This window comes from Rhinolophus ferrumequinum, chromosome 16 (genome assembly GCF_004115265.2).
Source record: "Rhinolophus ferrumequinum isolate MPI-CBG mRhiFer1 chromosome 16, mRhiFer1_v1.p, whole genome shotgun sequence".
Classification (NCBI taxonomy): domain Eukaryota; kingdom Metazoa; phylum Chordata; class Mammalia; order Chiroptera; family Rhinolophidae; genus Rhinolophus; species Rhinolophus ferrumequinum.
In genome coordinates this window covers 34,051,115-34,063,391 of record NC_046299.1, presented here as the reverse complement: position 1 = coordinate 34,063,391, position 12,277 = coordinate 34,051,115, and the positions used below count along the sequence as shown (strand labels likewise).

The window sequence follows — 12,277 nt, the reverse complement described above, 5'->3', positions numbered from 1 at the left end:
TTATTTTCCCGATTTCTTTATTATCAAGAAGCTCAGAGAGTCCACAGCCTGTCTCACCTGGTCTGGACATTCCCCATGATGCCCTGGAGCCAGATGGTAAGGCTAGGTAACTAGAAGATTTCAAAGTAGGTTGCTTCAAACCCTGCCCCTATACTTCAGGAACTTGTCTTGCCTTGATAACAAACCAGAAAGATCAGAGAAAAAAAAGGTATTACTATTTATCGCTTGCTTCACCATGTCTAATAGAGACTAGATTTTCTTTTTGTCCCTGCAGACAACAGAAAGCAAATCCTACACTTGATTTATCCTTGATCCTCTCTCACACTCACAGACTGTATAACATTTTTTTGAACCCAACCTAGTAAAAACATAAATTACTGCCCCAAAGACCATTTATTTTTATGTATTGAAAGTTTCAGATCAATATATCAGAGTTTCAAAATAGTTTTCACAAAGGCAATTTATTCTCATATAGGATATCAAAATACACAGTTTTAAATTTTCTCCATTTCCTGACTTGCTTATGTAATTACGATCTAACACCATATATGAACAGAGACCAATTAAAGAGGACAAGTAATCACATTAATTCAGAACTAACTTCTTTTTACTTACAGTACAACTTCACTTTGGCATTGACCCTTGGATATTGGGACAGATCAAAACAAGAACATTTTTCCTCAGCGTTAAATCACGGATGATGCCATCAGCTACACTACTTCACTTCCAGTCTCCTGAGGGTTTCACATGAGAGGGGTCACAGACTGAATAAAATAGCCTTTTACAGGAAGACTGAATGGCACTTTCCAAGGGAATATTGATTCAAAAACTTATGGTCCTTCAGATATGACCCACAATTTATCCCTTTGTGGCAGGTCAGACTACACTCATTTCTTTTTACCCTAAAATTGTTGAAAGGCAGTTTATATTTACAGCATCCCAGAAAACACTTTGCTTTCCTCTTAAAAATATTTAGTTGTATTAAAATAATCACATTAACTAGGTTATTAATTGTTTTTCTAAGAAGGACCTCAGATAACCACAGCCATATTGAGATTTACTTAATTATATTCTAGATTCACAGGATTATCAAGGAGATCAAACAACCTGTTAGAAGCTATTAGAAGTTTCTTCTAATAGTTGATCTAACTTTTGTTTATAAGAATTGACTTAGTTTTTTTATGTGTGGACGGGGGAACCATTTCCTTTATTATTGAGTAGGAAACCATTTCCTTTATTATTCTATCTATTCACACATACATTTTTTTACTACTATTAATTTTCCATTATTTTCATTTTCTTCTCTCAGACAAGTATGAGTCCAGAGGTCTCCTCATAGGGGTTTTAGGAATTTTCCTCAGAACCTGCCATGCAAAGAGCACTGTTTGTTTTTTCTTAAAGAACACTTCACTATGGCTTTTAAACAAATTCCCCCAAATTACCACTAACTGGAAATATAAAATGCCATATGTATTCAATGATACACTTTCCAAACACTTGAATCTTAGTATTAAGTTATATATTTGAGGATATACTTTAAAATTCAACTAAAGGCCATTCGAAACGACTAGTTGTACAATTGTTAAATATTAAACACCTGCTGCCATCTTGTGGTAATTGTTGAAATCTCTCTCTCTCTCTCTCTCTCTCTGTCTCTCTCTCTCTCTCTATCTCTCTCTCTCCCCCCCCACCCTCCCTTCTTCCATTCCTGCCTTATTCCCTCTGTCTCCCCCTTACTCTCCCTTATCCCTTAGAGAGTACCAAAATATATTCAAAACTTAAAAGTTCCCTTTCTTAAGTAGGTAAAAAGACAACCTGCACTATGCTCTGAAATAAAAATGGATTTTTGCAAATTCCTCCCCCTGACTGTAAAATATTTCGTCTTTTCTCCTTATATTTTTCTCATTTATTCACAAAGCCATTCTTTTAACAGTATTTTTTTAAAAACTCTTGGTCATCGTTCCGATTCATCTAATGTGTTCCTCCTTCAAGCAAGGGGAATACAGATTACAGGAAAATAAATTTGTATTTTATGAAAGATTTTGCCTTCTAAACTTTTTCCAAATTGTATTTTAACAAGGAAAGAAAGGGAGAAAAGCATCATGGATTTTTGGCTACAAAGTGCCACACCACCGCCGTTCACAGCCACAGGGACCGACTCTCAGACACTCAGGATCTAAGGAAGAACCCTGGCGAAGTGATGAGAGGATGCACTGCCCTACAGACTCACTCGGGGAAGAGGACACTCCCCAGCAAGCCCAGGCTGGATGGAGACAAGCAGCCCAGCAGCCCTTTATCATTTCCTTGCTGTCCTGCTCTCCTATGAGCCCTGCTGTGGCATGGCAAAGGAATTCATAAGTCTGGGAGGAAATCGGGTGTTTTTCTGATGACATATTAAAATGATTAACTCTTAGCCAGACTAATTTATCATTAGAGAAAGAGTACATTTTATAAAAGCCACCATTTTCATCTATGTCCCCACTCCAATTCCTAGGGAGACATTGGCAGACAGCCCTCCAAGAAGTCACTCGAAGATAGATACAGAGAGAACTCAATTAGCCAGAATCTTCCAAAAAAGAGTGGGGGTGAGCAAAAATCAAACATGATGACAATTCATTTCACTCCTCGTTGAAATGACTTGAAAACAATCTTTCCCCACCTTCATCTTTATACCCATAGCTAAGTAATATACAATTGGTACTTTTTTCTTAAAACTTACTGTATTCTAAGCAATGATAGCCACACAGCATGGATTTGATTGATTGTTACATATTTTCCTCCAACACTTCTTAAAATTCCTAACTGTTACTATAAATTCACTTGTGTACCATCTAGCAGCATCCCTGATGCCATTAATAATACAAACACCACACTTTGGGAAACATTGCTCTGAAGTATATGTGTTAATATAGTGTAGAGAATCTAACAATCATCATTTATCAATATGTAGATTTAAGTGTCACAGGGTCAAGATTTTGATTTTTTTTGTTTGTTTGTTTTTTGGAACCATAGTTCAGATCAGAGGTTCTCGCATGTTTTTCCTGCAGTGACTCACAAGATGGATGATGGTCCCATGTGCAACCCACTCATTTGAAAAGACAAGACTATCTGTGGATTATGTGCAATATCCTGATATGCATGTGTAATCCTACCAGTCAAGAAAGCCAATCAGAATACAAGTGAAAAGCTATCCTTAGGGAGACGCCTATAAATGCACTAAACTTTATTTTCTAAGAAACAAATTATTCATGAATTTTGATTTTTAAACTATTATTTACTCATTTTAACCTTACAACTAATCAAAAACACACTACTGTGGAAGACGTAGGATATTGTGTTGAATATTTTACAGTGATCTTATTCTCTGAGAAGAAATTGAACTGGTTTTATTCTCTAAAAGTTCAGGGTTTTTTATTTGTTTGTTTTTAATACATTCTAGTTATGTGCTGCTCTTAACCTTTCTCTGAAAATTAGAATGTCAGAAAAGAAAAGCATGGTAAGCTGAGGGTTTTATTTGGTTGGAATTTTTACTATAAACAGACCTGGTTTCTACCCAGGGGTTTACAATCTAGGATATAAAAGAATTTTCTATTTTGAAAATTTTTAGCATATGTAGCTAAGGTCTTAGGTAGCCATGTGGCACATGAAATCAGCATCATCCACACAGGAGAGCAATGAGGGACATCAAGAAAAATATTAACATTTACCCAAAGGCTTTAGATTTGCTCATTAGACAATAACAGTATCATATAATTGAACAAACAGATCTACAAATATCTGTAAGAGGCAAACATACAAGTATTTTTAGGATCCTTATAAAGTTTATCAACAGCATTTTTGCAGCATTAGGGGTCAGAGTGCTCAAATCAAGACACATCTGAGGATTTAAAACACATTTTAAAGTGCTCTCTAAATTGGACTAAAAAGGAGAGACAGTTGGAATTAGCAACAAGTCTGAGAGAGTAATTTAAGAACTGTAGTTGTATAACATTTATCACACGTAAAAATATCAAACGAAGACCTAATAAGGGAATTACAGCAGATGTCTAATTGGATTTGCCTTAGTAAACACTCATGAAATCAGCACATTTATGTTATTACCTTGCACACCAAAGTACTATCAATGTGTTCATACATATAACAAAAATCAATCCAAATCAACTCCTAGTATCAAGATACCGTATTAACTAACAACTTAGGACTAATTTCCAAGAATATGTCAAATCAATATGCACAAGAAAAGGTTAAATATGAAGTCAGCCCACCAGACAGGACAAATTACAGAAAGTATTTTTAAAACTTTCTTGTCAATATAAACTTTATGTTGATTGGATTTAAAATTATACTATTTTCTAAAGTAGCATGTGCTTCTATTATATTCCCATATAAGAAAGAATATGAAAATATTTAAAATCAAAGCAGCATGATATATACTGAAGTCTGAGATCCACCAATAATTTTTAGTGAGTAGAGCAGAGTAAGCTTCAAAGTTTTTGAAAAAGGAATCTGTCATTTAAGAGCAACAATAAAAAAAAACAAGGAGATGAGTTCCACTCTTGGTTTGTATATAATAAAACAAATCTGAACAATTAATAAATAATTATTTTTAAAAAGTTGGGAAATTTAAATTGTATAATATCAGAAGGATCTAGGAACATGAAAGACTTGAAAAGGTTAGAGTAATTAATACCTTGAGCAAGCACTCTGTTCTGCGTGGGCTGTTACATGATTTTTGGAAATGAAATTGATCTGGCAAGAGTTACAAATGTAAAGCTAGAACAGAGGAACACAGGGACCCAAAAAAGAGACACATGACATAGGCAGATCCAAGAACAAAGAAAAGGAAGTGAAAAATTATCACTAGGTAAAAGTATTTCAACAAGGAGCCACAAAGATTGGTTCTAGTACCCTGTTCTGGGAGATAATACTGGGCTGGGTGCCTAATACCAAGCACAAAGATTTGACAAACTGTAAGATGCTATGGTCTATTTTATAATAACAGCCCAAGAAATAAATCCTCCTTTCCACAAGAAACTGATTGGTGCCAACTTAGAGGAGTTTCAAAATAATAACTACTGTAAGTGTAAAATCATAAAATGAATAAAGTGGCGATGTGTGTGTTTGTGTGTATATACATATATGTGCATGTACACACACATACATGCACATTACTCATACACATAAACATACACACATGCACAGAGCTTCTTCTCTCTTCAGGGATACAACAGCAGAGCACACCAACAAAGCTAGACTCAAGGTCAGTTCTTCTTTTTGACAATTCTCAAACTTCTGAGCTTTCACTTTTGTGAAACAGGATATGCTATCCCTGGTTTATCTCAGCGCTCACCGTAATTTCCAAGAGCTACAAGAATCCTAGATAACATAGGGTCCTGAACTCCGATAAGCAAATTCTCAATGCCAAATGAAAATAATTATTCATACTCTGAGCAATTATGAAATCACCTGAAAATCTTATCAACAGAAAGGGTTTTAATGTACTCTCAGTATCTCCTACACAGCATGGCTGAGAGGCATTTAGTCAGGAAAGAAAAAGAGGAAAGAGATATGACAACTTCTGTGGGTTTTTTTCAGGTCTGTTAGAAATAGTTTCATGAGGGTCAGGCCAATTTCTAATGAGTACATAATTACATATACACTATCAACGTAAACTTTTAATCAGTGAGTGAAAGGGAACAAGAACTTCTGGTGCACTACAAATACATTTGGAAAAGGTACATGATTCCAGAACCCGAACAAACCCCAAAGCAAAGTGGATATGTCTCAAACAATAAGTATACACAAATGATAAGTTGAAGACATTGATTCACCAACTCTGTTACTGATGCAAAATTAAGAAACCTAAATAATCTTCCTGGTCCCACTTCTGAGATCCTTTAAAAGGCATTTCAGTAATGACTTGCTCAGTGTTCTCATCACTAAAAGCAGGGTACTACCCACCTGCTGTACATCTTTGACTGAAAGAAGATGTGACGTGCTTATGTTCAGAACCTGTCGTCTTCAAATTATGTGTGGCAAGACACAAGAATTTCAACAAGCTACCCTACCTAAAAATCTTCCCCTCTCCTCCTCAGTCTGCCTCCCTGTAAACTCTTGTAAATATTACTAATCTGAGTATATTAAATGAATGTTCTCTCCCAGAACTCCTTTTAAAACATCACTATGTTAAACCAGAAAGGATAACTCAGTGAGCATGTTGATAGACTGTCATATTCCTTTTGATGGTAGGACTGGCAGGGATGACAAGATTAGCAATGAGGGTCCCCAAGGCAAAAGATAAAGGGTACAGTGAATAGTCCCCGAAGGAGGCAACCAAGATCATTTTCACAATTGTACTATTCATCAGCCCTGCCTATGGCTGGAGAAGTTAGGTCAGGAAGGAAGAAGATGGAAAGATTGGTAGATGACAATCCCAAGAGCAGGACAGCCTGAGGAAATTCTGGTCTGGCAGACCACACCCACAGTGTATGTGCTGGATGCAAGAGCTCAGTGGTCACTTTTTCGTGAGGTCAGTTTAGTGCTGGTGCTAAAACTTTTTTTTTTTATCCTATTTTAATTTAGGGCAGGTTCATTTCTTCCTATTGAAAGGATTCACCAGTTACTAAGATGGACCTGGTCGGATTCCAAGGCTATGTTATATAGCAGTTTAGAACTTGGGCTCTACAAACTGCACGGTTTGAGTGTGAAACTTATCTGTGGCATTTCCTAGCTATAAGATCTTAGGCAAGTGACTTAACTTCTTCAAGTCTCAGATTCCTCACGTGAAAAGGTTGTCATTTAGGACTGTGGTGAGAAAACAATGAACTACTGTAGGTAAAGAGCTTAGCACGGTGCTAAGATTGCTAAGATTAGCGATCTTCATTATTGTCATTGCTATTTTGAAGCATAGTGTATTTTTTTATATGAACAATTAATGAGCTGGGCCTTGAATTCAGCTGGTACAGACTCGTTTCATTGAAGTTACTCATATCAAAATGAGGCCAAATCCCTTGATTTAGTCTGCAGGATAACCAGACCTGAATCAAATCAGAGATGCAAAAGGCAATGAGTTTTCTGGGGCATCCATCCAAAAGAATCTATGTCCCAGTGGAAGGAAGGTCAAGTTCCAAATAATGAATTTACATCATCAAGAATCAAGGGATTTGTGACAAGAATAGCTCAAATGGCTTTGGAATACAATCTATTATTCCTCTAACAGATTGATATTGACTGCAGTTTTTGCTTAAGCTAATTTAAAAACAACAATTGCGTGCTAAGTGGACATCCAAAAGGAAGGAGTATAGGTGTGTGTAAAAATTAAGGGACACGGTTAAGGGTATTAGGTAATTCTTAATGTGGAGCATATGCATGCAGAGAATCAAGAGTTCACAGAAAACCATGTGAAATACCTGGAGTTATTTGGCAAAAAGTGATATATAAATTTAAAAATATTATCATCATCCAAAACAGCCCACAGTTTTCAATGATAATCACTTGATCCCTTACTGGGCATTTCTAAGGGGCCTGAAAATGAGTACTGCAATAAGTCGGATATTTTCTTTTTAAATATGATCATATTGTACACTTGATACTTATGCTGAGAGCTCAGATCTTCTCTTTCCCTAGTATAATTTTCATCCAAGCATTCCTTGGATACTTAGATCATTCTTAATGGATATTGTGCCTTATACCCTCTGTGGACACATGGAAACCTGGTTAATTGTACTGACTTGATTACAATAGTCAGTGAATTCTCCCATTTTCTTCCACTGCAATAAATGCCTAAGATATTTTTGTCACCTATTATGTGAATATGTTAGAGAGCAATCATTTTCTACAGGAGTGGTTATAGGGAAAAGCTCTTGTAGTGTTCTGCCCACCAAACTGAATTCCTATACTTTCAAAATATGTTTCTTTTCTCGGTAGTATAAAAACTGGATGTCCTGGTAAAGTCTGAAACAAACCTGTAGCACTGAAATCCTACAGCCACTGCAACTGAACACTAGCTTTGCAATAAAGCAATCTCTTTCAGTCCCAGTAAACCCATCAGAATGGCACACACAGCTTTTAACAAAGGCTGTAGGAGGTGCGGGAATATCTATCCAGTCCCCAAATCCAAATACCTGAAAATTAGAAAACACACTTTTATTTTGAAAGCATCTTGTTGGCTGTTATATGTTGTGTCTCAGAAATACTTTTTAAATTATTTCCTTCCTTGGCCAAAAGAAGGGGTTTCACCAATGATCATTAAGTCAGTGCTGTCTTTTTAAGTACCAGGATGAGTACCTAACATGGTTACTGCCCCCATATATTATACCTGTCAAAATTCTTTAAGCTCTAATGAGTCAGCTTGCTGAAAATACACTCCACGCTTCCATTTGAAAGTAGAAAACAAAGTGCTGAGTGGGAAAAAGTTTACCCTCAGTCCCAGCGTAAATCAGTGCAAAGAGGAAGTAGGAAAGCACTCCAGCTACTTGCTGCAGACACAAATATGCATCTGACCTCTATTGCGCATGATCCAGCATGATCCATTCGTAATGATGAATGTTCTAACCCCTAACACGAAGATGATGGGGACTGGGGGAGAGAGAGAGAAAAAGGAGGAGGATATGTACATATGAAAGATCGGCCATTTCCTCCCAGTACATACAAAACCTCCTCTCATTCCTAGAGAGATTTCTCGTCAAGGAAAATTAGAGTGCCTCTTTGGAGCTAGTTCCTGAATGAACGTGCTCTGGGAGGTAGTTTCCTGCTGTCCAGACCCTGTTGAAATCTCTCAGCCGTACAGGGGTGCTGGTTACTCTTTGAGGGGCACAGCCCAGACACAGAGATCTGAAATTTCAAAAATGTGATATAGCCTCAGCCCATCAGCCCCGGGAGGCAAGCAGCTGTCGGGTGACCGCTGGTGAAGTGGCTTCTTAAGGAGGTGGGCAGATTGATTCCAGCTGCTGAGCAAGGGGCAGGGCAGTGGCCGCGGAATGCACAGCCAGGCTGAGGCAAGACACAGAAGCAGCTTCCCAACCAAGGGCCAGGCCAAATATTAGCTGTTTGCAGTCTTGGCCTCAGAGAAGGAAGAATGCCATTGTTCCATGTGATAGGACTTTCAAGGTAAGCTGGGCCAAAAGGTGCAGTGTCATTTTGTAAGTGGAGGGTCACTCAGGAGATCTGAAAGCTGTCCCCTGAGACATTTGTTCAAAAGTGGCCCACAGTTCCTAAGGGGAATCCTTTCTGCCTGATTCCTGTATTTCTCTCTCACCCACTCCCAGCTCCTGGCCCTCTTCTAATAGCTCTTAACCACTGCCCAGCCTCTTTTGCTCTCTTCCCCTTCCCCCACACAAAAACACTGTAATCAATACACAAGGAAGGGGTGCATTAGAGGAGTGGGGGACATTGAGAGCCCTGGATTGGATAAGACAATCCAAGAGAACATGCTCTTTAGAAGTACTCTCCTCAAAGTCAGAGAGTTAAGGGGGAAGGACTAATTTAGGGGTCCCCTGAGCCCCAAACCCAGACACCGAATGATCTAAGAAGAGGGAAGGGGTAAGAGGTAGGCGGGCATGAAGGCACGCCTAATGGAATATTCAATATCCTGCAAAATGCACTTTCGGCCGTATACTTCCAGAGACTAAAAGCCAGTAATGGGCTTTGGAGTCTGCACTTCCTCTCCCTAATGTCCAGAGGCGCTTTAATGCTGCAGCCAATCGATCAGCTTTCTCCGGTGAAGGAGGCGAGTAGAGTGCAAAAGCTTCCTACTTGCGGCCAAACTCGCCCGGCCTCCTCTGCACACCACGAACCAGCGACACTCAACTTTGAACTAAGAGGATTTAGCTCAAGCGCCGAGGAGGAGCAAAGGAAGGAGCCTGAAGGCGCCCTGAGCAATAGCCATCCCCTTCTCCCCCTTTTCATCCCACCTTTTCCAGGGAGAGATTCAAATGGACGGCAAACCAGGAAGGGGCATTATCCACCCTGGGACAGGGCTGACCAGTCACCCCAAACCTGCTTCAGGTGCAAGGTCACCGAGCCGCCGCCCAGCTCAGGCCAGCCCAAGGTGTGGCACTTCTGGAAGGCACACAAATGAAGCAAATGAACATCCAGAAAGTGGGGTTTCTTTGCAATTTCTTGCTGACGTCGCAGCTGCCTGGAAAGTGACCCTGTGAATAAACTTCCCTGTCAAGTCATCCTGGAGACCAGATCCCTGAAGCCCAGAAGTGACTGTCCTGCCTCCCCCGTCCCCCGCCCCGTTGCCCTCCCCACAGGGCTTGGACTTTGGGCAATTTCAGTCCCTGAACTGAACCCAACCCTGTCCAGCCTCCAGTCGCTCCTCCCCGGGAGGCTCCAGCAGCCCCAATGAGCATGCCCCATGGCCTGGGTTTCGGGGTCGCCTCCGGGAAACTCTCCAGGCCCCAGGAAGGGCAGGGTTCTGTCCCAGTGGGGGTGCCCTCACAGGGGTGTGCAAAGCAAGAACAGTGCAACTGCAGCTGGGTGCAGAATGGCCAAGTTAGCCTGCGCGAGAAAACTTTTCGTGGTCCTCCTCCCCACCCCCACGCTCCAGGGGCGCGTCTCCCGAAGGAGTTCGCCCGTTCCCAGCCCGGCAGAGAGAAGCACAGCACGTGATGGGCAGAAATAAAAATAAACACTTCCCATTCTCCGGCCTCAGGGGCCACCCCTACTCCACTCCGTGTGCAGGCAAGCTGCCCTGCGCTGACCAGCCCCCGCTGCTGCAGCCGCAGCCCCCCGGCCCCGGAGTCGCTTCCTGGACCGGCCCCCGGGCCCACCCACCCGAAGTAGTGGCCTTCGAGCCGGCCCGCCGCGCCGCGCCCTGGCGCCTACCTTTCAGATTTGGTGAACTTCCGGAATGCCTGTCGGAGGTCGTGGAAGGACCTGTATGTCTGCGGCTCCGCCGAGATGCCCTGCGCCCGGGTGGTCCGAGGACCAATGTGAGTCGAGGGCACCGGGAGCACCGACTGGCATTTGTGGAGCTTCCTCTTCAGCTCCTGGATTTCCTCCTCTTTCTCTGACAGCCGCTTCTCCAGCTCTTTGATCCTCTCCTCCTTGAGCATGAGAATCTTGGCAAAGTCTTCCTCCAGCTCGCTCATTTTTTCCCTGAGCCCCTCCGCAAAACTTTTTCTGGGCAGTGGTGGCGGCTGGGACGACAGCCGGGCGAGGCGAGCGCAGAGTGAGTGAGTGAATGGGGCGCTAAGGACTCGCGCGCGGCGGAGTGCGGCCCCTAATGCGGCGCGAGGAGCGGCTTTCTTCGATCCACTTCTGCTGAATGGACTAAAGGCACCGAGGGGAGGAGGAGAAGTCTAAAAGCGATGGAGAGGAGAGGCAGAGTGCTAATCCCCAGCCTCTCCGGGGACTAGGTGATTATCTTTCATTGAGAAACCAATTAGAGCTGCCCTTCCTCCCCTGAGACCCCCTCCCCCGCCCCCCTTTCCCAATCACTCCGTGAGAACACGACGCGCGCGCCACCCCACGGAGCCTGGTTTCCAGTTGGGAGGGTTGGACCAGAGAGCCTGGTCTCACCCCATCACACAATAATCACTCTTCCTCTCTATATGGTACCAAAGGAAAGGGGTGGGGTGGGGGTAGGTGGGGAGCTTTATGCCACTTGATCCTTGAAATAGCAACAATTACCATGTGATCTGACAGATGACGCAGGGCTTGTAACTGGAGCCTAAAGACTCTGTGTGTGTGTGTGTGTGTGTGTGTGTGTGATTTCAAAAATATTAAACTGCCTTTACACAATAACCGACATCAATCTATCTTTGTTTTCACCTTTTTCTTCTGCTCTGGATAAGGGAGGATGCGTGTGTTTATTTTTTACTGTGAAGTCCTGTGGTTGTGACCCCAATAAGAATGACAAGGCAAGAGCAGTTCCAGGCTGTTTCACTGTAAAATTTTACTGGAAATAGTGAACTAAAATTGTTGGTGGGGAAGTTGGATGAATATACGTATGGTAATGAGCCAAATGTTTACAGGAAAGAGAAAGGCCATGCGTTAGTTGTAAACTTTTCAGAGTCTGGATTTTATTTCATCTGCTACAGTGAAAAGCTGTATATTGAGCATCCCAATTGTATCACATTGTCTTCCATGGTTGTGAAGTGGTGGCTGCCAGTACTAACCTGCTGGTTCACCCTACCAGTTTTAGGTTTTCTGGATTACAGAAAAATTGCTTCTGTAATCTAGATTTCTCCTTCACCTGTGAACCCATCACCTCATCCCATGCTAATAAGATTTTTCTACTCATTTGTGCCTGAGTATTTGCTAATCCCTA

General features: G+C 41.5%; 1 protein-coding gene across 1 annotated transcript in view; it reads right to left on the bottom strand.

Moving 5' to 3' along the window:
* Window positions 1-11,687, bottom strand: part of PRKG1 (protein kinase cGMP-dependent 1) — a 1,124,480-nt gene extending 1,112,793 nt beyond the window's left edge. The window contains exon 1 of the mRNA XM_033130095.1: window positions 10,831-11,687. Within this exon, the coding sequence (XP_032985986.1) occupies window positions 10,831-11,096 (266 nt within the window). The 5' untranslated portion in view covers window positions 11,097-11,687. The remainder of the gene's footprint in view (window positions 1-10,830) is intronic.
* Window positions 11,688-12,277: the final 590 nt, after the last annotated feature.